We start from the raw sequence: 23,312 nt of genomic DNA on the forward strand, positions 1-23,312 counted from the left end.
TGGTGGTTCGAACCCACAGCCACCGGGGAAAAGTGGCCGTCTGCTGCTGTGAACGTGTGTGGTTAGGTGTTGAGTCAGCTCCCACTCTGAGAACCTCTGGTCCTGCGCAATCCCCAGGATGACATTCGAGCTCGGCTGCAGCCGCTGTGTCCATCTGGTCGGAGGCCTTCCTCTCTTACTGCCCTCAAGCAGGCATGATGTCCTCCAGGGACGAGTCCCTCCTGGAAAATGGCCCACGGACGGGATGAAGCCTCGCCATCCTCCCACCTAAGGACCATTCTGGCTGTACTTGCTCCGGGACAGTCGGTCAGTATTTTTGGCCAGGACCATCATCCTCGTGTATCGGTTCTTCACCCCTTCTTAAAGGGTTACAGTGTTCTCTGCTGCTCTTTCTCTTCGGAAGTGGACCTGGGCCTCCTTCCTTGGTTTCCTCTTGGTCTGGAAGCTCTCCTGGAACCTGTTCACCAGGGATGACCCTGCTGGAATTTGAAATACCAGCGGCATAGTTTCAACATCACAGCCTCGACAGCCCGGCACATTGAGGGAAGGTAGGAGCCATCACGAAACCCTTGGGCAGATCTCCGTGTGTCGGGCCCATCGGAGCCTGAATTAACTGGAGGGGCTGATTCCTGGGCTTTCCTGGTTTGGGTGTGCTGTGCAGCCAGGAATGCACCCCTCTCTGTGCAAAGGGTGCGGGTGACAGACAGGCAGCCCGTCCAATTGGGAAGATCATCTGACTCATCGGGCTTCTTCTGAAGCAGCCCCCACCCCCTGCAGAGCCAGGCAAGATCACACCTTCCTCAAGGGCCCGGCCTTCCTTCTGAGTCAGACTCGGGCTGAGCTAACAGTTGAGGCGTTTCTGGGGGATGGTAGATATGACATGCGTCCGGGGCATCACGTGAGGCATCACATCAATGAACAGTCTTATCTGCCACTAGTGCTGGAAACCAGCTGTGAGAGCCACTTGGCAAGTTCTAACCAATGGCCACAAGCGCTGTTCCCTGACCGTCTCTGACAGCAGCCTCCTGATGCTAAGAGCAGCACATGCTGGGCCCCTGGTGCAGGAAGAGCCACCTCCAAACGGGAGCTCTCTGTCCCCTTTCTAGGGATGACGACGGGCACCTCCCATTCACTTCATCTCCAAGCAGCCACTGATCCGCTTTCCGACACGGTAGACCAGTTAGCAGTTTCTAAGTTTTCTATAGAGGCAGGTATGTACGATGTACTGTGCTTCCTCAGTGTGATTTTTTTATGCTGGTCAGTGAGTAAGGAAGACCCGAGAAGACTGGGCGCCTTTGGATTAGGGCATTGATGAAGAAGAATAAGTGCATTGGGGACTGTCAGACGAACCCTCCATCTAGGAAGTGACAACTAGCGTGTTCCTTAGAAGCGAGGATGGCGAGACGTCCTTTTACTGACTTTGGTCATGTTATGAGGAGAGGCCAGGCTGGAGGAAGACAGCATGCTTGGTAAAATCGAGCGCCAGTGACGAAATCGGTGAGGTGGCTCGACACCGCGACTGCAGCCATGCGCCCAAGCGGAGCAATGATGGGGAGGACGGTGCAGGGCCGCGAGTGCTTCAGTGCTTCATCGGGTCACTGTGGCTTGGAACCAACTTGATGGCATAAATAGTTATTAGGGATGTATCCATATTGCTGCATGCTTCCAAGTTTATTCATTTCTCTAAGATTTCATTACATGGATATAACAATTTGCTTATTCATACACTTCTTGATGAACTTTTGTATTTATAATATACATGCTCTGAGCATTCATGTCTAAATGTTCACATGGGGATCTACATATTTTTCTCAGCTAAATACCTAGGCATGGAATGACTGGATTATATGGTAGGTGCACATGTATGTTTAACATACCATGTGGTTGTGTCACATGTACTCACTTTAAGCACATGAGTCAACCATTTTAGTATATAGCCATCACAATTCAATTTTAAAATATTTTCATTACTCCCACAGGCCCCCAGGGCCTCTTTGCAGTCTCCTTGCTCCCATCGGTGTTAGGCTGGGTTGTCTACAGAAACAAAACCAAGACACTCATGGAAGTAATTTGATATCAAGAAATCAACCCAGCACAGTCCCACTCAAGTCCATGAGCCTGTGCTCGCTGGAGCCCTCCACCCACTCACGTGGCCGAAGGCTGGTGACACAGAGTCGAAGTGGGACACAGTAAGCCACCGGCCACCAGGTGCAGAGTGGCACGGGTCCAAAGCCAATGGGAACACGGGAGGACGCCCACAGCTCAGAGGTTGGCTCCCAAGGTCAGCGGCCCACAGCAGACTCCCCCTGGAGTCAGCCAGAAAAGGTGCAGGGCAGGAGAGGGAGAGAAGTTCCCAGTGTCTCAAAAAGGCGGCACCCTCCAAGAGGGGTGGAGGGGACGTCACCCGGTCAATAAGTTGGACTCCACCCCTACACTTCCACACAGATGCAAGTTGAACTTAAAATCTAACGGCCACACTACCTGACCCCAGGCACTCCCTGATGCTTTTCCCGTCTCAGTAGATTTGGTCTTTCTGGAAACACCGTAGAATTGGACCATGCAGTTCGTGGTCTCCTGTGTGTGTGTGTCTGTCGGGCTCTGCGTACTGTGGCACGGATAACATGACTCCATCATGCCAAGCATCTTGGACTTCGGGAGAAAAGTGGGAAGTGACAAACACGGAGATGCCCCTAAGCCACCTGGGCCAGAGAGGGTGAGTGCATCCCAGTCTGTAGTCTGCCCCTTTTTATTGCCTATTAGCACCCCACGTGTGGATATGCCAAATGTCACGTTTCTTTATTATTTCCCAGCTGATAGACATGTGCATGGGTACTCCCCCACCTTTTGTTTCTATTTTGAATCATGCTGGCAGGGAATTTTGTACACAGTCTTTATGTGGACTTGTGTTTTCATTCCTCTGGGATACATTGAGGGCGGGCAGTGCCGTGTCACATGATGACTCTCGAACTGTTTTGCAATAAATGCAGCTTGACTTTATTGCGAGGAAGCAAGGGAGGTCTCGGGAGAGTGAGGGTCTCCACGGGAGCTCTCATCACTCAGCAGGGCTGCTGGGTCTTTCTGGAAGCCAGGACAGGAGAGGATCAGCCTACCTGCCCTCTTTGGTCCATCCTGTGGGCCAGGGGCCAGACCCGTGCTACTGGGGCCCGAGGTAGGACAGTTTTCCCTATTTCTTCAGGGTCTCTAGCAGAGTGTCCACGTTGTGCTCCGAGTTCATGCAGAACTTTTTGTTGGGCAGGTCGATGTCAACCTGAACTCCTCCCAGCTTGTTGAGGACTCGACTGACCGCACAGGCCATGCCCACAGAGAACACGTGCTTCGGCGTGACCGATGGTGGTGATGGTGGTGACGGCGGTGAGTCTCCGGTGGTCAATGGGTAGGGGTCGGTTTCCATGTGACTCTCGAACTTCTTAAGATACTCGTGGTAGACTGGATAGTACCCAGCTCGTGACAGGCAGCTCTAGACTCAGTCGATTGGTGTCCTCCGACCAGGGGCCCATGCTGTACGAGGCTCGCCATAGACTAGGGGCTGTCTGGCTTTGTATGCATCCCCTCCCAGAAGGTATTGCTTTTTGTACATCTGGAGGAGGGAGGCCCGGTAAGTCAGACGTAGCTGAGCCTTCAAACCAATGTGCGCCCATCACCTGCTGACCCTTCAGATGCTGCGTTCAGAGCTGTGTCTGAAACAGAGAAGCTCCGTGCGGCAGGATGTCTGGTCCTTCCCCCAGAACCCTCAGGGTCTGTGTGCAAACCCCTTTTGAGGCGGCCAAGAGACCCCATGCAGCACACCCGGCTCAGCTCACCCCCCAGCCTGCTGGCTCTGCTCCACTGAAAGCACCCCTTTCCTAGTTACAGCGAACAACGTGCCGCCTTCAGAGCCAGGGAGCCCCTCCAAACGCGGTTTCCCTTTTGTAGGTGTTTGGCCGAGGTGGGGTGGGGGTGTGTGCCCCAACCTGTCTTTTACTTTAAGGCAGTGGTTCTCAACCTTCCTCAGGCCGTGACCCTTTCCTACAGCTCCTCATGGGGTGGTGACCCCCAACCATAACATTTTCTTTTCTACTTCATCACTGTCATTTTGCTACTGTGATGAATCAGGCAACCCCTGTGAAAGGGTCATTTGACCCCCAAAGGGGTCTTGACCCACAGGCTGAGAACCGCTGCTCTCAGGGATGTTCCAGCATGCCCAAGGCGCTGGACTACAGACTGGGATGCACTCACCCTCTGACCCAGGTGACTCTCTAGGGGCATCTCCCGTGTTTGTCACTTCCCACTTTTCTCCCGAAGTCCAAGATGCTTGACAGGATGGAGTCATCTGTTAGCTGGGGGACAGTGGTGCCTTGTATGTTTCTGTGATGCTGGAAGTTACGTTTCAGAGCTCCGATTCTGAGCGCCTTATTGGCAGGTGGCTGTGATGGCAGTGAAAACCCAAAGTCCATTTCCAGGGTCCCCACATAGAAGACGCCTCCTCCGTTGAACTGCTTATCATTAACCACCACTCACTCACTCACTCACTCTCTCACTCACTCACTGCTATGGAGTCAATGCCGACTCAGTGACCCTACAGGACAGGATAAACTGCCGCTGTGGGCTTCCAAGACTGTAACTCTTTATGGGAACACAAGCCCTGTCTTTCTCCAGCAAAGTGACTGGTGGTTTTGAACTTCAAGCCTTGTAAGTCAAAGCTCAATGCATAAGGACTATGCCACCAGGGTTTCTGATCATTAACCAAGGATGTAGATCCTTTTGCCCTCAGGCAGAGTTCTTCAGTGGATTCCCTTTACCCTCTCCAGCCAGCCCAGGGAGGGGCAGTGTCCCTTAGGAGCTTGCTGGAGTGTGTCATTGATGGAGACCCCAGTGGGGCTCAAGTCACATGGTCCTGAGTCATACCTACTGGTCAGGTCCTGACTGCCTTAGTTGGAAGGCCCTGGGCCCTTCTATCTAATGTAATGCACGTCCCCATCACGGCCCTGCTGCCACTTCTGGAGTCCCACCCGTACCTGGGATGTGATCTGCCACCACGCATGACGCATGATTTCCTGATGGTTTCCGGTGATCCGGGCATTGTTTGGCCAGTGTCCTGACCATGCATCCTTGGATGCCATCATGACCTCTTGCTCATGGCCTCCCTCAACCGGACGATGTGTCTGTCTTGGTCCCTTCTAAGACTTCGTAAAGGTTCTCCTTAAATTACATTGGAGATTGGGGTCTTTTGCACCCTAAAACAACTATGCTAATGGTATTTCAAATACCAGCAGGGGCACCACGGTGAACAGGTTTCAGTGAATCTTTCAGATTAAGGACAGACTATGAAGAAGGAATAGGGTATGTCCACTTCTGAGGGATTAGCCACTGAAAACCTTATGAATAACATGGTCATATGTCAGATTGGGAGCCACTCAGAATTAGACAATGGTGAACCACCTCCTCCAAGCAAACAACCTTACTGATGTGGAGGGAAGCTGACCGGACCTTCACTGGCTGAGAAGCAGGACTCTGGTAGGAAGAAGCAGCTGTAATTCTCCCTTAATCGTCACAATGTGGATTGTATGATGTATGACTCTAAGGAAGTCATAAAACATGAAATGGAATGCATACAAACCAACATCCTAAGCCCCAGCGAGCCAAATTGGACCAGTATCAGCCAATCGTATGGTTTACTAGGCTGTGGGAGACAAAGCCATGGGGAAGGATGTCACATTCATCAGCAACAAGAATATGTCAAGATCCACCTTGAAGTACAATGCTGTCTATAAAGTGTAACATCTGTATGCCTACAAAGAGGTCCAGTTACTACCTTTATTTTTCTAATTTAGATAGCAGCCACTAAAGCCAGTGAGGAAGAAATTGAAGACTACTACCAACTTCTTCAGTCTGAAATGTATCAAGCACGCAGTCAAGATGCATTCATAAAACAAAAGTTGGAAACAGGAAGGAACAGTAGTTGGACACTGGGCTTGGTGACAGAGTGAAGCTGGAGATCTGTGATAGTCTCGCAAGACCAATGGCGTCTTTTTTCAACAACAGAAATGGTGACTATGCAGACAGACTGCCAGATAGAGTACACAGGAATCAAGTTGACTCTCTCTGTGGGAAGAGGTGCTAGAGAAGCTCACTATCTCATCAACCAAAACAAGAGGAGAGGCTGACTGTGAAACAGACCAACAATGTGCTCATGTGCGCACGTTCAGGGTGAAGCTGGAGAAAATGAAAACAAGTCCATGACCTTGAGTACATCCCGTCTGCATGTTGAGAATATTTGATGAACAGAACACTAATGAGAGAAGAGGCCTGAAGAACTGGGGGCTGACATCAATGTCACACATGAAAGAAGCAGGTCACTCAAGCCCTGAGGACGATATTCCTGCTCAGAGCAGCCAAAGCACAGGGAGGACCATAGGGCTGGCCACATGATGAGGCATGAATGACGTCCCTCAGACTCAACTGGAAAACACTCCTAAAGGTCAATAAACCTTGAACTATTTACAGGCTTTTCTTTTGTCATTGTGGTTGTTGTTTTCTTTTCTCTTTGTTGCTTTGTTTTTGCTCTGGCTTGGTTTTGTGCATATTATCTCTGCAGGTCTATCTAGATAAGATAGGCAGGGTAAACAATCTGGAGGAGAAAACAACAGGACCAACGGTTCCAGGGCACATAGGAAAGGAGGAGGTGGGGAAAAGGAAGTGGGTGTTAACAAACCCAGGGACAAGGGAACAACAAGATGGCAAGGAGGGTGTAGGAGGCCTGGTAGGGCTTGATCAAGGACAGTGTAACTGAGAGGAATTACTGAAACCCAAATGAAGGCTGAGCATGATGGTAGGACAAGAGGAAAATAAAAGGAAATAGAGGAAAGAACTAAGAGGCAAAGAGCATTTGTAGAAGTCTAAATACAGGCATGTACATATGTAAATATATATGACGATGGGGAAATAGATCTATGTGCATATAGTGATAGGTTTAATATTAAGGTAGCATATGGACATTGAGTCTCCAATCAAGTACTCACTCAATGTAAGAACACTTTGTTCTATTAACCTGGCATTCCATGATGCTCATCTTCCCAACATGATTGCTGAAAAAAAGTGGCTGCATAAGTAAATGTGGTGAAGGAAGCTGATGGTGCCCAGCTAACAAAAGATATGGCGTCTGGGGTCTTAAAGGCTTGAAGATAAACAGGTGGCCATCTAGCTCAGAAGCAACAAAGCCCACATGGAAGAAGCACACCAGCTTGAGTCATCACGAGGTGTCAATTGGATCAGGTATCAGGCATTGTGAATGAGGGGAAATGTGGGGTGAACACCCAAAGCCCATCTGTAGGCAACTGGACATCCCCTTACAGAAGGGTTGTGGGGAGCAGATGAGCCAGTCGGTGCAGTATAGCACGGATGAAACATACAACTTTCCTCTAGTTCTTTAATGCTTCCTTTCCCCCACTATCATGATCCCAATTCTGCCTTACAAATCCAGCTAGATCAGAGCATGTACATGGGTACAGATAAGAAATGGAAACAGAATTCAGGACAGATACACCCCTCAGGACCAATAATGAGAATAGCGATACCAGGAGGGTCAGGGGAAGATGTGGGAGAAAGGGGGAACCAATCACAATGATCTATATACAACCCCCTCCCTGGGGGACGGACATCAGAAAAGTGGGTGAAGGGAGACGTCGGACAGTGTAAGACATGTCAAAATAATAATTGATAAATTACCAAGGATTTGTGAGGGAGGGGCAGGGAGAGAGGGGAAAAGGAGGAGGTGATATCAAGGGCTCAAGTAGAAAGAAAATGTTTTGAGAATGATGGCAACAAATGTGCTGACACAATGGATGTATGGATTGTGATAAGAGTTGTATGAGCCATTAAAAATAATGAAATAAAGGACCAAAGTGGATGTTAGAAGATTCTCTGGATCGCTTCTCGGCCTTTTGGCTAAGACCAAGTGTAGAAGCTTCTCTGGATCTTGCTCTTGAACATAGAGTAGCTAAAGCAAATGGAAGAAATGAAGAAGTAAAAACTGAACAGAAACATTTAAAGGACAGTTTGATAACGTAAAATAAAATATCATAATGAAATATGCAAAGACTTGGAGTTAGAAAGCCAAGAAGAAAACACACTCAACATATTTCAAGCTCAAAGAACTGAAGAAAAAAAACAGAGGCCTCAAGTTGCAATACTGAAAGATTCAATGGGCAAAATGCTGAGTGATACAGGAAGCACCACGTGAAGACGGAAGGAATACACAGAGTCCCTGTAACAAAAAGAATTGGTCGACATTCAACCATTTGAAGAGGAAGCATATGATTAAAAAAGAAAAACGTGGTATTGAAGGAAGAAGCCCAAGCTACACTGAAGGGATTAGAAAAAAACAAGGCTCCAGGAATTGAAAGAATATTAAGAGAAATGTTTTCACAAACAGGAAGCACTCACGTTCCTATACTAAGAAATTTAGAAGACAGTTACCTGGCCAACTGAGTGGAAGAGAATGATATTTTTGTTCATTCCAAAGAAAGGTGACCCAGTCACACGCAGAAATTGTGAAGCCATGTTATTAATATCACATGCATGTACAGTTTTGCTTAAGATTGTTTAACAGTGGCTGCAGCAATACATTGACAGCGAGCTGCAAGGCTTGGAAGCCAAGTTCAGAAGAAGATGTGGAATGAGGGATGTGATGGCAGATGGCTCTTCGCTGAAATCAGAGACTACCAGAAAAATATTTACTTGTGTTTTGACTATGCCAAGGCATGGATCACAACAAACTGGATAGCATTGAAAATAATGGGAATTCCGGAACACGCCATTGTGCTTGTGCAGAAACTGTACATGGATTAGGAAACGGCTGTGCAAACAGGACACGGGAATAGGGGTGCTTTCGAAACAGGAAGGATGTGCACCTGCTGCATACAACCTCTTTTACATGTCAAGAGAGCAAAAGTGTCACCTTGATGACATGGTGTTCTCACTGTCTTTCTATGCATGTCCACCACTTATCTGCCAGTTTGTCATTCTGTGGTGTTTGTGTGTTGTTGTGATTCTGGACGCTATGTTAGGGAGCTGCCAGAATTTCAGAAGAGGACCTGGAACAAGGGATATCACTGCTGATGTCCTATCAATATTTGCTCAATGCAAAGAATCCCAGAAAGATGTTTGCTTGTGTTTCAACTGTGTGGACCATGATATACTGTGGATGACTTTGAGAAGAGTGGGAGTTCTGGAACACGCCGTTGTGCTCATTTGGAACGTGTACATGGATCAAGACGCTTTTGTGTGCACAGAGCAGGGAGTACTGCATGGTTTAAAATTTGGGAAGGTGTGCATCACGGTTGTCTTCTGTTCCCATATTTGTTCAGTCTATATCCTGAGCAAATCACCAGAGTGTGGCATCAGGGTTGGAGGAAGGCTTGTTAACAACCTGCAGTTACAGATGACACAAGCTTGCTTGCTGCAAGTGAGGAGGACTTAAAGTACATGGTGATGAAGACCAAGGACTGTAGCCTTCAGTGTGGATTACAACTCAGTGTAAGGAAGACCCAAATCCTCACCACTGGACCAATAGTAACATTATGGTAACCGGAGGAAAGGTTGAAGTTGTCAAGGATTTTGTTTGGGTCCACAATCAATGCTCATGGAAGCAGCAGCCAAGAGATCAAAAGACATATTGCATTAGGTAAAGCTGCTGCACAAGACCTCTTTAGAATATTGAAGAACAACAATGTTACTTTGAGGACTAACATGAACCTGACCCATGCCGTGATAGTCTCGGTTGAACTATATGCATATGAAAGTGGGACATTGAATAAAGAAGACCTTAAAAGAATCAATGTATTTGAATTGTGTTGCTGGAGAAGACTAGTGAAAGTACCAAGTTCAAGCGGCCATCCAACAGTGGAGCAGCACGCCCACATGGAGGAAGCACACCAGCCGGTGCGATTGTGAGGTGTCATTGGGACCAGGTAACAGACATCAGGAGATTCATTACAAACAACGAACAAAAATGCGTTGGTGAGAATGAGAAAGCCGGTGCATAGACCTGAAGCCCATCTGTAGGCAGTGCACCATCCCCCACAGAGGGGTCGCAGGGAAGGGATGAGTCAACCAGGGTGCAGTAGAGCACAGATGGATCACATAATATTCCTCTGGTTCCTTGAGGCTTGATCACCCCCACTACCATGACCCCAGTGCTGATTCCCACTCTGGATTAGACGGGAGCATGTACATAGTACAGGCAAGAGATAAAGCTCACAACACATGGAACCCAGGAACAGGAATGGGAATAGAGATACCAAAAGGGTAGGTGGAAGGGGGAAGAGGAGGGGAGGAAGGAGGTACCCATTGCAATGAATGGCACACAACCATACAGACTCCTCTCCAGGGGGAAGAACAAGAAAAGGGGGAAGGGAGACAGCGGTCCCTGTGAGATATGAAAATAATAATCTATAATCCATGACAGGGTGGGGGTAGGTAAAAAAGAGCTGATCCCAAGGACTCATTTGTAAATGTCTATCTAGAGAAGAATGATGACAATATATGTACAAATATGTCGGATACAATTGCTGTATGGATTGTAACAAGAGTTGTAAGAGCCCCCAATAAAATGATCTTTAAAAATAATAAAGTACCACGGAGTGCTAAAAGGACAAACATTGTCTTGGAAGAAGTAAGGTCAGAGTGCTCCTTAGAGACAAGGAGGACGAGACTTTGCCTTACATACTTTGGACACCTTGTCAGAGGAGACCAGTCTCTGGTCAAGTGGAGGGCGGCCCATCACTGCAGGCCTCCGGGAGCTGGGTTGACACAGCGGCTGCATCAATGGACTCGGGCACGGAACAGTTGGTGAGGATGGCGCGGTACTACGTAGTGTTTCCTTCGGCTGTGCATAGGGTGCACTCGGTGGCACCTAACAACATGTGCATATGAAGGTTGGACGGTGAATAAGGAAGACCGAAGAAGTATCGACGTATTCGGCTTGTGACTTTGGGCAAAGATACAGTGTGATGAACTGCCAGAAACGTGTCCGCAAGAAGTACAACCAGAATGCTCGGTCGAGGACAGCCAGAGTCCTCTGGCGCACTTTGTGCATACTGTCAGAAAGAGGGGATGGACACAGCGGCTGCAGCAGTGGGCTCAGGGTTTGGCCCTGCTGTCTGTGGCCGAGCACACGTCGACACCTAACAACAAGGGCAAGGATGGTGGCAGTGGGGGTTGCGGTCGCGGTTGTTGCTTCAATGCTTCGCTGCAGAGGCTCGGCGGTAGAGGCTCTCCAACTAAGCACTGGGGGAACTCGACCTCCAGGCGCGCCTCGGACGTTGGCCAATGGGCTGTTGACCTTGGCTGGCGGCCCCGCCCCGAGGCCGAAACCGCCGCGGCGGGACGCGGGGCAGCGGCGGGCGGAGAGCCCCGCGCCTGACCAATCAGGGCCGCGGCCAGGCGGGCCGCGGGCGGGGCCGGCAGGGAGCTGCCGCGGCTGCGCAGCTCGGGGATTCCCGGCGGGGAGCGCAGCACCGCGGGCTGGCCCCTGGGGAGGCGGGGAGGCAGGCGCTCCCGGTAGCTGCACGTGCTTCCCCGGAGAAGGAAGGTTCGGGGCCGCGGCGGGGTTCGCCTTTCTCGGGGCTCCTGCCTCTGCGCCCCTGAGAACCGCCTCCCTGATTTTCCCGCCTCCGTTTTGGCATTGGCGCGGCTGGTAACTGCAGGCGCGGTCGGAGCTGGGAGGAGGGCCGGACAGACTGCACCCGGTGCCAGCCGGAGCCCCGCGGACCTAGAGGTATGGCCCAGCCCCGCTCGACCGTTAGGGGTGGGGCCGGGGTACGCAGCCCTGCAGGCCAGGCGCGCCCCGCTCTGCTGGTCAGCTAACTTCTCTCTTGCTCCTGCAGCTCACTCCCAGCGGAATGTGGGTGGGGGCGCTCGCTCCGGGCAGGGGCTCTGCGAGCAAAGCGCTTGACCCAGTGCTGCAGTGCCACGATGCCCATCGGGGTGAACACTCTGGTTGGAAGAATCTGGGTTTGAGAATCCCGTTCCCCAGGCCAAGAGGCTCCCAAAGCCCCTGTCCACTATTGCCAAACCAAGAGTGACAGGCCAGGGGACCACCCCCCAACCAGATTTGAGTTTCAGCCCACCCCTTTTGGGTTTGTTTAAAGGAAACAGAAGGAAGGTGGAACAAGGAGCCTGATTTCTGTGGGGATCAGGCAGGATAATACCTTCAATGTGGACTTGTTTGCCACAAATTGGAGACGCGATCACGTGACCCACTCCTGCTCTGGGCCACAGAACTGAACGTTGCCTGGCCCTCACAGTTTGGGCTGCGGGCTGGCCCCCTGCACCATCCAGCCTGCCCTTCTCCTCCAGCCCTGATCCCTGGCGGATCCCCATGATGGAGTCGGGGCTATGCTCGCTCTCTGAGCATAAGGTTTTCAGTCCGGAGTTTTCCCAAGTAGCCTGTAAGTGCCTGAGAAGCCTGCCCACGTGGCTGACTCAGCTGTTGTCTGCACACATGGGCCCTGACAGCATGGGAAAGTGGCAGACATGGTGCTTTGGACCAGGTCAGTCTCGTTTCATAGAGCCGGTTAGTAGAGGGGTTCTTTTCTGGGCAAGTAAGACGGTTCACCTGAACAGTTTTCAGTCATTCGGATGTTGATTGAGTGTTTGGTCCCTGGGGGACACAACGGTTAGGCACGGGACTGCTCGCCTAAAGGTGGGCAGTGTGGACCCACTCAGGGTACTTCAGAAGACAGGCCTGGTGATCTGTGTCTGCAAGGTCACAGCCTGGACCACCCCAGGGGGCACTTCCGCTCTGGACCCTTGGGTCACCATGAGTCGGAGGTGGCTCCACCATTGAAAACAGCAGCAGTTGAAAGCTCACGGTGTGTCAGGCACTGGATCGAGAGGCTAGTCATTAGACCAGCCACGTGCGTGGGTACTATGGTTATCCTCGGCAGAGTCATAAATCTCTCTGAGGCGTCCCCTCTGCCAGCAGCTAATTCAGACGTATAACAACCAAAGCTTTAAATCCTTATGGGAGCAGACAGCCTCATCTTTCTCTTACGGAGCGGCTGGTGGGTTTGAACCACCAACCTTGCTGTCCAGCGCCTACCTGAGAGCAGCGTCCAAATCAATTGCCTGAAAACACATAGCTGGGGAGTGTCGGAAGGAGGATTCGAGCCCAGACCTGGCCCGAAGGGCCCCCTCCTCACCACGTGTTGTGCCATCTTGACCTCAGGTAGGACACTTGGTCGGGGGACAACGCAGCCCTGAGGACATCCCTTAACCCTGGGACCAGTGACACCCACTGCGGGAAACCAGTGACACGCCCAGCATGGTGGACACCCAGGACCTGGTGCAGCTGCGGAGGCTCAACCTGGAGCTCCTGGGGCGGCTGTGGGCCGGGCAGGACACTGTGCGGCAGTCTGTGGCTGAGGCAGCCTCTGAGGTGGGTGTGGGAGGGGGTCGCCTCACCCTCAGACCTGTAGCCCGATGGCCAGGGTCTTCTTTATGATGGGAAAACATACAGGGTGAGAAGAGCCTGGCCGGGGTCACCACTGAGGCTGGAACGGAGTTGAGGAGCAAGCCTTTTATGCCGAGGGCAGCAGGCCAGCTGGCTGGCTGGCCTTGTGGCTAGGCCACTCCCTGGCTGACCAAGCTCCTCTCCCTCAGTCAAGAGTGAACTCCAGCAACAGCCACGACACAGAGATGCCACCCTCTCAGATGTTGATCTCAACCTTCTCAAGACCTTCCTCGTCACCAGGCCACCCCACAGATGGTCCCTGTGATCTGGCTTGGCCTGGCAGGACCAGTTCTCTGTCAGCCTCTTTCCCACCCCCTGTGTGCCAGCACACGAAGCCCCTGGACCGAGTGAGGCCTCATTCAGCGCCCTGCCTGGTCACCTCGGGCGTGAGTGACCTAGGACCGGGCGGTACAGGGTCTCACGATACTTCGCCGTGCATCCCGACACCCCCACAAAAGAAGTCATCCAAGGTACTGGGCGCCAGGGCATCTGTCTGTGGGATCTTCCCCGAGCCTCAGTTTCCCCATCTGACACACACACTCCTGGGCTGCCTCCCCGGCAGGGTGTGAGACTTCTAGGAGATGCGGGGTGAGTCGTGTCTGACTTGGCCTAGGTGCTTGATAAGTGGTGGCCATTAGTTTCTGAGACGGCAGGCACTCTGGGAAAAAGCGACCAGCTCCCATTTCACTGATGGGAAGACCAAGGTGCAGGGTCCCCAGGGCATTGCTGCTGTGGAGTCGATCCCAACTGACAGCAACCCAGTAGGGCCTCCCGCAGGGGCTCCAAGACCGCCGGTCTCTATGGAGCCAGCCAGAGGAGGCCAGAATTGGTATCTTGCCTCTTGAGTCCTGGTGCCCTTATCAGGCGATAAGTTAAGGCAAAAGCCCCCTATTTCCCCCAAAGTGGGCCCTTGCTTGAGCCAAGCCTCCTGGCTTAGCCCTGGTTCCACCCTGCTTTCCTCCCCAGCCCAGAGTGACCTTCAGCAAGGAGCCCGAAGTGCCTGAGTGGAGCTGGCGCCTCAGACCGTACCTGGGCTACGACTGGATTGCAGGTAAGGCCTGCCCCCATGCTCTTGTCTCTCACTGTCCATTTTCAACATAGCAGCCAGAACCTGGGAAGTGTCAGACAAGGACTAAAACACTGCCCCGTCCCCATCAGTGGCTGTGGGCCCTTCTGATCCATAGGGTTTTCCTTGGCTGGTTCTTAGCAGTGGATTGCCAGGACTTTCTTCCTAGTCCACCTAAATTTGAAAGCTCCACTGGAACCTGGTCAGTGTCACAGCAACGCACAAGCGTCCACTGAGAGACGGGGCAGTGGCTGTGCATGAAGTGCATGGGCCAGGAACTGAACCTGGGACCTCGCATGGCAGTTGGCAGTTCTACCCCCGAGCCACTGTCCCCACCCAGCACCTATTAGCTATCAGAGCAGTCTCGTCCACAATCCAGGTCTCGATGCCCACCCGATCTGCTCGTCCCCTTGCCTTTCCTGCCTTCGTGAGTGACAAGGCTGCCTCTGATGCTGTCAGGTGTCACCCAGGCGGTTCCCCCTCAGCGCCCCGTAACAGGACGCAGCTCTGCCCGATCCTGCCTTGTCCTCATGATTGTTCTCCTGTTTGAACCCCTTGTACAGCCACGGTGTCAGTCGTCTCGACAAGGGCTTTCCCACTGCCCCCCACTTCCCCCCGCACGGTGTCTTTCTCTAGGGATGGCCTCTCCTGAAAGCACACCCCGAGCACATGAGACGCAATCTCACCATCCTCGCCTCCAAGGAGCAGCCTGGCCGCACTTCTTCCCAGACAGATCTGTGTGTGCTTCCGGCAGTCCGCGGTGCTTTCCGCGCCTTCGCCAGCCCCACAGTTCACCCGCATCAGTTGTCCTTCAGTCTTCTTAGTCCGTGTACAACTTCCACAGGCCCCTGAGCTGACAATCCCTTGGCTTGGGTCAGCACCTTACAACACTCGGAAGAGGTTGTGTGCAGCAGATTCACCTAACGCAGTGCATTGTGTGACCTTTTCCCTGCTGCTTCCTTGAGCATTGACTGTGGATCCAAGTGAGAGGGGATCCTTGACAGCTTCAGTCTGTGATCATGATGTTTCTATTGGTTTGTTTCTTTATAATAAAACCCCTTCACGGGGCTTTCCACACTTGCTGTCCCTAACTCCATCCCCCGCTTTTTCCTCAATCAGGATGCAGCTTGTCATACTACTGGCATGGCCCTCGTCCACGCCATCACTGGGCACGCTGGGCTCCGGCCGCCCCTGACTTGGCCCGTGAGCAGGTCCCCCCGCCCCCCGAGGCTCTTACTTTGACATGCAGGTGGGACACTCCCAGGACCCCAGCTGGCTGGGCGAGTGCTCCTTCCCCGTCGACACTTCCCAGGCTCTTCTCCACCAGCCTCCCTGCCCTCTGTGACGCCACCCAGAGCTCCCACTTTCTCCATCACCCCACTTCTATCCCCATTCACACCTCCCCTCCATTCAGGTGTGCATGCTTGTCCTCTCTGGGTTGCCATTCATCTACCAGCTGCCACTGAGTCGATTTGAACGCACGGTTACGCCATGGGTGTCAGTAGACCTGAACTCCACAGGGTTTGCACAGGCTGGGACCTTTCAAGAAGGATGTCTCCAGGCCTTTCTTCCGAGGCACCTCTGGGTGAACTTGAACTGCCAGCCTCTCGGTTTGCAGCCAGGCATGTTAATAGTTGTACCATCCAGCGACTCCACATCAGCCCCAAAACAGAAATCCTCACTGCCATCGAGTCCATTCCGACTCAAACAACCTTGTAGGGTAGAACTGCCTCTGGGTTTCTGAGACTAAAACTCTCTACAGGAATAGGAAGCTTCGTCTTCCACCGAGCAGCTGGGGGCCCAGTGCGTAACCCGTTATGCCACCAGGACCCCTTGACATCACCCAATCCATATACCGAGGGGCACCCAAGAAACCCAGAAAAACTCCACTGGCCAGAGCGTTTAGCATTCATTTCCCCCTCTAGGCGAGCATCGAGTAACTCGCTCCGAGTCAGTGCACCCAGTGGCATCACCAGGGAAGGTTCTCTCTGGTCACACTGAATTTTTTTTCGTAAAAGTGTTTTCACTTGAACCTCGTTTTTTGTGTGGCTCTGAGATTTTTCTGCTGTTTCCTGCTCGGGAAAAACACCGCAGAAACTGTTGTGATGTTGAGCACCGCTTACAAGGACAGCGCTGTGGGAACAACTCAACTGTACCAGTGGTGATTGGTTTTCTCATTTCAAAAAAGGTGAAATGTTGTTTGATGACAAACCTCGTTCTGGATGTTTGTCAACTTCTTTAACGGATGAAAGTGTCGACTAGTAGTACATTTGGAGTTCGTTCCAACAGATCAGATTGTTAATCACGCTTCCTATCGAGAAGTTCTGAAAAGATTATATTTAGCAGTATACGACAAAAAGGCCAGATTTGTGGAATATACAGGACTGGTTTTGCCACCACGACAATGCGCCTGCTCATGCAGCCACCTCAGTGCACCAGTTTGTGGCAAAAAATCAGCATGCCCCTCTTACCCCATGCACTTTACTCACCTGACTTCAATCTGCGCGACTTCTTTTTGTTTTGGCAAATGCAGAGGGACATGAAAGGGCAGTGATTTGATGACGTAGAAGAGGTGAAGGAAAAAACAAGGGATGTGCTGTCAGCCATCCAAACAGATGAGTTTGAAAAATGTTTCTAAGAATGGAATCGCAGACTTGACAAATGTATTAAGTGTAATGGAGAGTACGTTGAAGGTGATGAGGTTGTTTGTTAAAAAATATATATATAGCTTTCTGGGGGAAAAGTGCCTTTTTGGGGTACTCTCTCGTATATTAAAATTAAGATTTTCATTGACATAAAATAGAAACCAAAAAAGCAAAACGAAACAAACTCACTGCCATCCAATTCATGTGCACTCAGTGACCCTGTTAGGACAGGGTAGAACTGCCCCGGTGAGTTTCCAAGACTGTAACTGTTTACAGGCGTAGAAAGCCCAGTCTTTTTCCCTCAGAGTGACTGGTGGTTTTGAACTGCTGACCTTATGGTCAGCAGCTCCCCCAAATTCACCATTTTTGCTACTTTTAAGTGTGCAATTCAGTGATATTAATTGCATTCACCATGCTAAGCACCCACCACTACTGTTTTATATCCTAAATTTGTCACTACCCCGAAACACATCGTCACTAAGTAGAAACTTAGGACCCCAGAAACAATAATGTTCAATCCTTCTTTCCTACCCCAGGCCCTGGGAGCCCCCAATAAACTTGGTTGCCTTTGCTTATTCTGGACGTATCATATAATTGGGATCATGCAAGATGAGGGGGCTTCAAAAAGTTTCTGGGAAAATGGAAAGAAGAGGAATAAGCTTTTTTCTGCAAATGTTTTGAAGCCTCGGGTTTTCTCTGTCTGTCTGTCTGACGCGAGCACAGCCTGCTCTCCAGGTTCCTGTCTACATTTCTCTTCGGGCAGGGCTGCGTAATGCTGCATTGCTCATTCATTCATCTATCGATAGACTGGGTGGCTAATGTTACTCTCACGGTCAAAGGCAGGGTTCTGATTTCCATCCCATCAGCTCCTCCCTCATCCTTTGCTGTTTCTCTGAATGGCGACTCTGTACCTGGAATAGTCGATTCTGACTCACAGTGACCTATAGGACAGGGTGGAGCTGCCCCCTGTGGGTTTCTGAGACTAACTCTTTACAGGAATAAAAAGATTCATTTTTCTCCTGAGGAGCTGCTGGTGGTTTTGAACTACTAAGCTTGGTGTTAGTGGTTTGATGCATAACCCACTTCCTCTCTGCCTGGTAGGTGAGGCCCTAACCTTGTGTTTGACCTTGATTCTCCATCTTCCTCCTCCAGTCTGTTAGCATATCCGGTTGGTCCAGTCTTTGCACTAGGATATACCCCCCGCCTGCTCGCCCCCTTGCCCTTCCCCAGTAGAGCAGCTGCAGTAGGAATCTGTAAAATACCCCACTCCGCAGCGAGCCCCCTCAGGCCCTCTCTCCTCGCTCCCTGCCAGCCACTTCTGCCTCCTGGTTGCCTCGACCATGCCAGGCCTGGCCTGCCTCAGTGCCTTTGCACTTGCAATTCATCCGACTCTGACCAGTGACTCTGCCTCACCAGGGACTCTGGACAGTACCTCTGTTGTCACTGATGAGTCGGATACCTTCTTCTCGAAGCTGCAGGAGTTCCGGGAAGCCAACAAGGAGGAGTGCATCTCCAGTGAACCAGAGTGAGCCTCTAGGGATGGGGGTGGGGGTGTAGCCCAGGGACACCCTGGCCTGAATTGCTCACCCCTCTCCCCCTCACAGACCCCAGCTCCTCAGCCTCCGGGGGAGCAGCGACATGGTCGAGAATCACGAATGTGAGTATGCACACGCATGCGTGAGGGGTGTGTATATGTGACTACGAATATGCTTTGCCCACATGACACTGGGACATGAAAGATGCTCATGTATGCTTGGTGTGGGTATACATGGTAAGTATTTTTATGTGTGCGCATGCATGTGTGTTTGTGTGTTTTGTGTCTGGGGTGCACTGAGGCCCATGGTCAGGCTGTGGCTTCACATGGACTTCAGGTGTCTACAGTTATCGCGTCAACCGGCGCCTGTTTTTGGTCCCTGCGGATCCCGGCATCCCCTGCCGCCTCTGCAGGACCCCACGGAACCAGCGGGACTTGGAGACCTTGGCGGACCCAGCTCAGGTCAGGTGAGTGGCCAGGGCCAGCAGACCTCTGGGGGCCAGCCATGGGTGGGGTGGGGTGGGGGTGGGGATGGTGGGTGTCCCTGTTGATGCCCAATGCCCTCCCCCTGCCAGAGTGAGCCTCCCGCTCTCCGTCCTGGAGCCCCCCCACAGCTACCGTATCCACCGGCGCAAGAGCTTTGATGCCTCAGACACGCTGGCCCTGCCCCGGGTGAGCAGCGCAGGGTGGGCTGTCCCCACCAGCCCAGGCCCCATCCTGAGGCCCAGGGAGGGTCAGGGTCTGTCTCCATGCCACACGAGCTGGACTGGGGCAGGGCAGGAACCCAAGTCTTTGGAGTCCCAGGCAGGGGGTGGGGGCCCTACATGCTCATGGGCCCCCAGGATGAGGCTCTGCCCCCAGGCTGGCATCATGCGAACGTGCCAGTTTATTGAGCTGTGAGTCCCATGCACTGCCCTCAGAGGACTTCGTGAGCCCCAGCCCACGGAGGCCAGGGGTCTCTGTTACCATCCCCACTCTTCAGATGTGGATGCAGAGGGAAAGCAGGGAAGGGGCTCCCCAAGGTCAGCCAGGTAGCGGGCGCTGGGATTTGAACCTGGGTCCTGCTCCCTGGCACTCCCGTGGATGGCCTTTTCTATGTCCCGGGGCAAGAGGAGTGTCAGCAGCCACTCAGCGCCGACTGGGGGATGGGAGCTGGGCTGGAGAAGGAGGGGTACAGAGGACAGTCCATTTGCTGTCCAGCCTCCTCATGGGATGCTGGTTGAGGCAGGCAGGTCAGGGCATCTGCAGGTGTCGGGCTCTCAGGCCGGCGGGGAGGACATGTCCAGTCAGTGTCCTCCCTTCTCACTGGGTCTGGGATCACCTGGGGGTGGGGTCCGGAAGGCTGGGAAAGCAGGGATTGGGGTCACCTAGTGGGTGGACATGGGGAGAGCTGAGGCTGTGAGGCTCAGGGGTCCCTCCAGACTGATGGAGGGGATGCCATGCTGCCTTGTCTTGGGGGCAGCAGTTCCAGCTGTGTTTACCCCTTGTTCTGCTTAGCACTGCCTGCTGGGCTGGGACATCATCCCTCCCAGGCCCGAGAAAAGCTCCTTGCCTAGGAACCTAGACCTCTGGTCCTGCGTCTCCTCCGAGGCCCAGCACCGGAAGCCGTCTGCCAGCAGCCCTGCCCATTTGGTATGTTCCCGGCCCTGGCTCTGGCCCCGGGTGCCTTGGGGGGTTGGGGATGGTGGTGCAGAGACCCACCTGATATGCTCCATGCCATGGGGAGCGGGCCTGGGGACCACAGAGCCCGTGGGAGCAGGATGGGGCTGGGGCAGTCTTTCTGTGCAGGGTTTCTTTCCTCCTGCTACTGACCCAGGAGGGTCCACTGACTCCCACCTGTCCTCCCCACCCCAGGAAGGGGACCCTGACTCAGATCCAGGAGGGGGAAGGGGAAGCCTAGAACTGGGGCAGCCACTGATGCTTACCTCCCCATTCACCATCCAGGCCCTGCCAACTCGAGCTCCGCCACCCACCCCGATCTGGTTAGAATCCCCTCGGCAGAAGCCCTGAGGGCCGACCGACAGCCCCGTCTCTCTCTCCCCTCGGGCCTGAGAAGCCCATGGATGGAAGCCCCTGCCCAGTCTTGGCTGGAGATGGACGCCTTTGCTGGACAGGGTGGGCAGACGCAGGCCTGGCTGCTCCTGGGGGCCCACTGGAGCGGGCTCTGGGGGTTTCTGAGTAGTTCTGTTACCTGTTTATAAATAAAGCTTAGTGTTCTTGGTAGCCCCGCCTTCCCGCTCTTGCCCTGCTATTGGCCCCATGCCCTCCCCTAACCTGGCACCTAAGGGATCTGGTGCTGCTTATAACAGAAAGAGCGCGAGTGGGTGGCTTTTACAAACAGGAATTTATTTGCTCACAGTTTGGGGGTTGGAAGCCCCCATTCACGGGAAGGCCAGCGCTCTCTGCTCTGGGCGAAGGCTTCTGTCTCCCTTCAGCGTCTGCCCCTTTGACTCTGGCTGCCCCGCCTCTAAGGGGCCCTCGTGGTGCAGTGGGTTATGCACTGGTCTGCTAGGGCCAAGGTTGGCAGTTTGAACTCACCACGTGCTCCACGGGAGAACGAGAAGGCTGGCAGCTCCCGTAGGTAAAGAGTTACGGCCTCTGAAACCCACAGGGGCAGTGTGCCCTCCCCTCCAGGGTGTTCTGAGTTGAGTCAGGGAGGCCTGGCTGGCAGGGAGTTTTGAACCGAATTTCCGCTCCTGCTCTCTGCCTTTATCAGCTTGGGCTTATAAAGGGGCTCAGTTTAAGATACTTATGCGGCCTCATTAGCATAACAAATACATGATCTCCAAATGGCTTCTATTCGCAAGTACATGCACCCACACCAGACTCTGCCAGCAAGTTAATTCTGACTCAGAGTGACCCCGTAGGAAGGCGTAGAACTGCCCCTGTGGGGTTCTGAGACTGGAATGGCGTACAGGGGCAGAAAGCCACGTCTTTCTCCCACAAGTACACATAGGTTGGGAATAGCAACCTTTTCTCAGGGGACAAAAGTCAATCCCTAGCCCCTGGAAAGCCATTTCTGACCCCCTGGGTGTGCCAAGTAGACCCGTACCTTGAGCATGTCTCTTACCAGCGCCCAATTCTGGAAGAGCTAGCTTTCTGACCAAGGTGGACATGGGTGAAAATGGGGGCCGCAAGACAAGCTAGGACCAAGGCTGGTTTAAAAGCCACCTCAAGGAGAGGGGTTGCTGCAGGCTGACTCCTGGGAATTGGCCAGAAACTTGGGCAGCGAGCTAGGGAGAGAGGATTTTTTTCTTGATTCTACTGGTGAGGGCCTCCATTTTAGGCCCCTGGGCCAGGGTGCCCCATCCACTGCCCTTTCCTAGATCCCATGAGTGACCCAGAGCCTCACCGGGGGCAGACAGGCTGTGACTGAGGCAAGATTTGGGGAGAGCCAGACCTCGATGAGTAAAGTACTCTGGTAGGATCATGGTGGAGAGTAGTGAAAGTGCCATGGACAGCCTAACACAAGCCAATCTGCCGTGGCAGAAACACGCCCAGAGTGCTCCTTAGAGGCGAGGATGGGGAGACTGTCGTTATAGGAGAGACCGGTCCCTGGAGTGGGATATCGTATTTGGTAGAGGGGCAGCAAGAAGGAGCCAGCTTTCCGCGGGACAGACTGGCGCCTTGGCTGCAGCAGTGGGTTCGCGCAGGACTAGGCTGTGTTTCTTTGTGCCGAGTCCAGACAAACTCAACGGCTCCTCCTGGCAGCCCGGAGAGGAAATGCTGTGTTTCAGGGCCAACGCGGAGTCAATGAACTAGCCCGGGGAGGTGTGTGCTGTTTCTAAGGGCTCAGCTCGGCAGGCTGAAACTGGGCTGGTGGTCTCCTTCCCCCAGCCCTGCTAGAGCTGGTGCGGGCTAAGAGCGTCCTCATTCCTGGGATCCCCCCACGGGGGCTCGAGGATGAGGCTAGTTGTGCCGCAGTCACGGCCTTCAAAGATGTCACACTGTGAGGACCGCGATGCATCTGACCCCGGCCAGGGTATTTATGATTGCCCATGTGCATGCTGGAGCTGGACGAGGACGGAAGCAGAGACTCCATCCATGCCTTTGAATTCAAGTGCTGGCCTATAACAGTCAAGGTACCCCACACACAGCTGTGTCTTGGAGACAGTGCAACCAGAATGCTCCTGAGAAGCAAGGCTGGCAAGATTTCACCTCACATTCTTGGGGGCCATGCTATCAGGAGAGATCAGCGCTTGGAGAAGGACACGAGGCTTGATAGCGGAGAAGAGGTCGCCCCTCAATGGGACTGACCCAGTGGCTGCAGCGGGGGGGGTGGGGGGCTCGAACCCTGAGGGCAGGGCTGGCGCAGGACCAGGCAGTGTTTCAGTCTGTTGTACACACAGGGTCGCCATGGGCTGGAGTCTCTTTGATGACACCTGATCACAACAAACACCTCCCCCTCCCACCCGCCCGTCTCAGGAGCTTAATAGAAGGCTCATTGCATGTCTTGACAGGTCCATCCTCGGTCACATGGGCCCTTCAATTGACATTGGGCCTCAAGGGCTCAGGCAGACAGATGCCCGGTGTGGACCAGCACCAGGTGCCTCA

The 23,312-nt window shown here is 52.9% G+C and overlaps 1 protein-coding gene across 2 annotated transcripts; it reads left to right on the forward strand.

Moving 5' to 3' along the window:
• The first annotated feature begins 11,517 nt into the window (after positions 1-11,517).
• Positions 11,518-20,975, forward strand: MIIP (migration and invasion inhibitory protein). 2 transcript variants are annotated; one of them, XM_075550912.1, is made up of 10 exons: positions 11,518-11,776; positions 13,229-13,438; positions 13,663-13,983; positions 14,480-14,564; positions 18,641-18,749; positions 18,829-18,881; positions 19,096-19,225; positions 19,334-19,430; positions 20,256-20,390; positions 20,703-20,975. In XM_075550912.1, exons 2-10 carry the CDS (start codon positions 13,325-13,327, stop codon positions 20,766-20,768), a joined length of 1,110 nt encoding a protein of 369 aa, XP_075407027.1. In that variant the 5' UTR covers positions 11,518-11,776; positions 13,229-13,324; the 3' UTR covers positions 20,769-20,975. The 2 variants fall into 2 exon arrangements, with proteins under 2 accessions (XP_075407027.1, XP_075407031.1); XM_075550916.1 differs by lacking the exon at positions 13,663-13,983.
• Positions 20,976-23,312: the final 2,337 nt, after the last annotated feature.

The sequence above is a fragment of the Tenrec ecaudatus genome, chromosome 1 (genome assembly GCF_050624435.1).
Source record: "Tenrec ecaudatus isolate mTenEca1 chromosome 1, mTenEca1.hap1, whole genome shotgun sequence".
NCBI lineage: Eukaryota > Metazoa > Chordata > Mammalia > Afrosoricida > Tenrecidae > Tenrec > Tenrec ecaudatus.

What these genes read in the sequence shown, in the direction of transcription:
- MIIP (XM_075550912.1), top strand. Translation starts at nt 13,325, where the DNA reads ATGGTGGACACCCAGGACCTGGTGCAGCTGCGGAGGCTCAACCTGGAG. An exon ending in TGCATCTCCAGTGAACCAGA is followed by an intron (nt 18,750 to 18,828) that starts GTGAGCCTCTAG and finishes TCCCCCTCACAG; the next exon opens with ACCCCAGCTCCTCAGCCTCC. An exon ending in CATGGTCGAGAATCACGAAT is followed by an intron (nt 18,882 to 19,095) that starts GTGAGTATGCAC and finishes CATGGACTTCAG; the next exon opens with GTGTCTACAGTTATCGCGTC.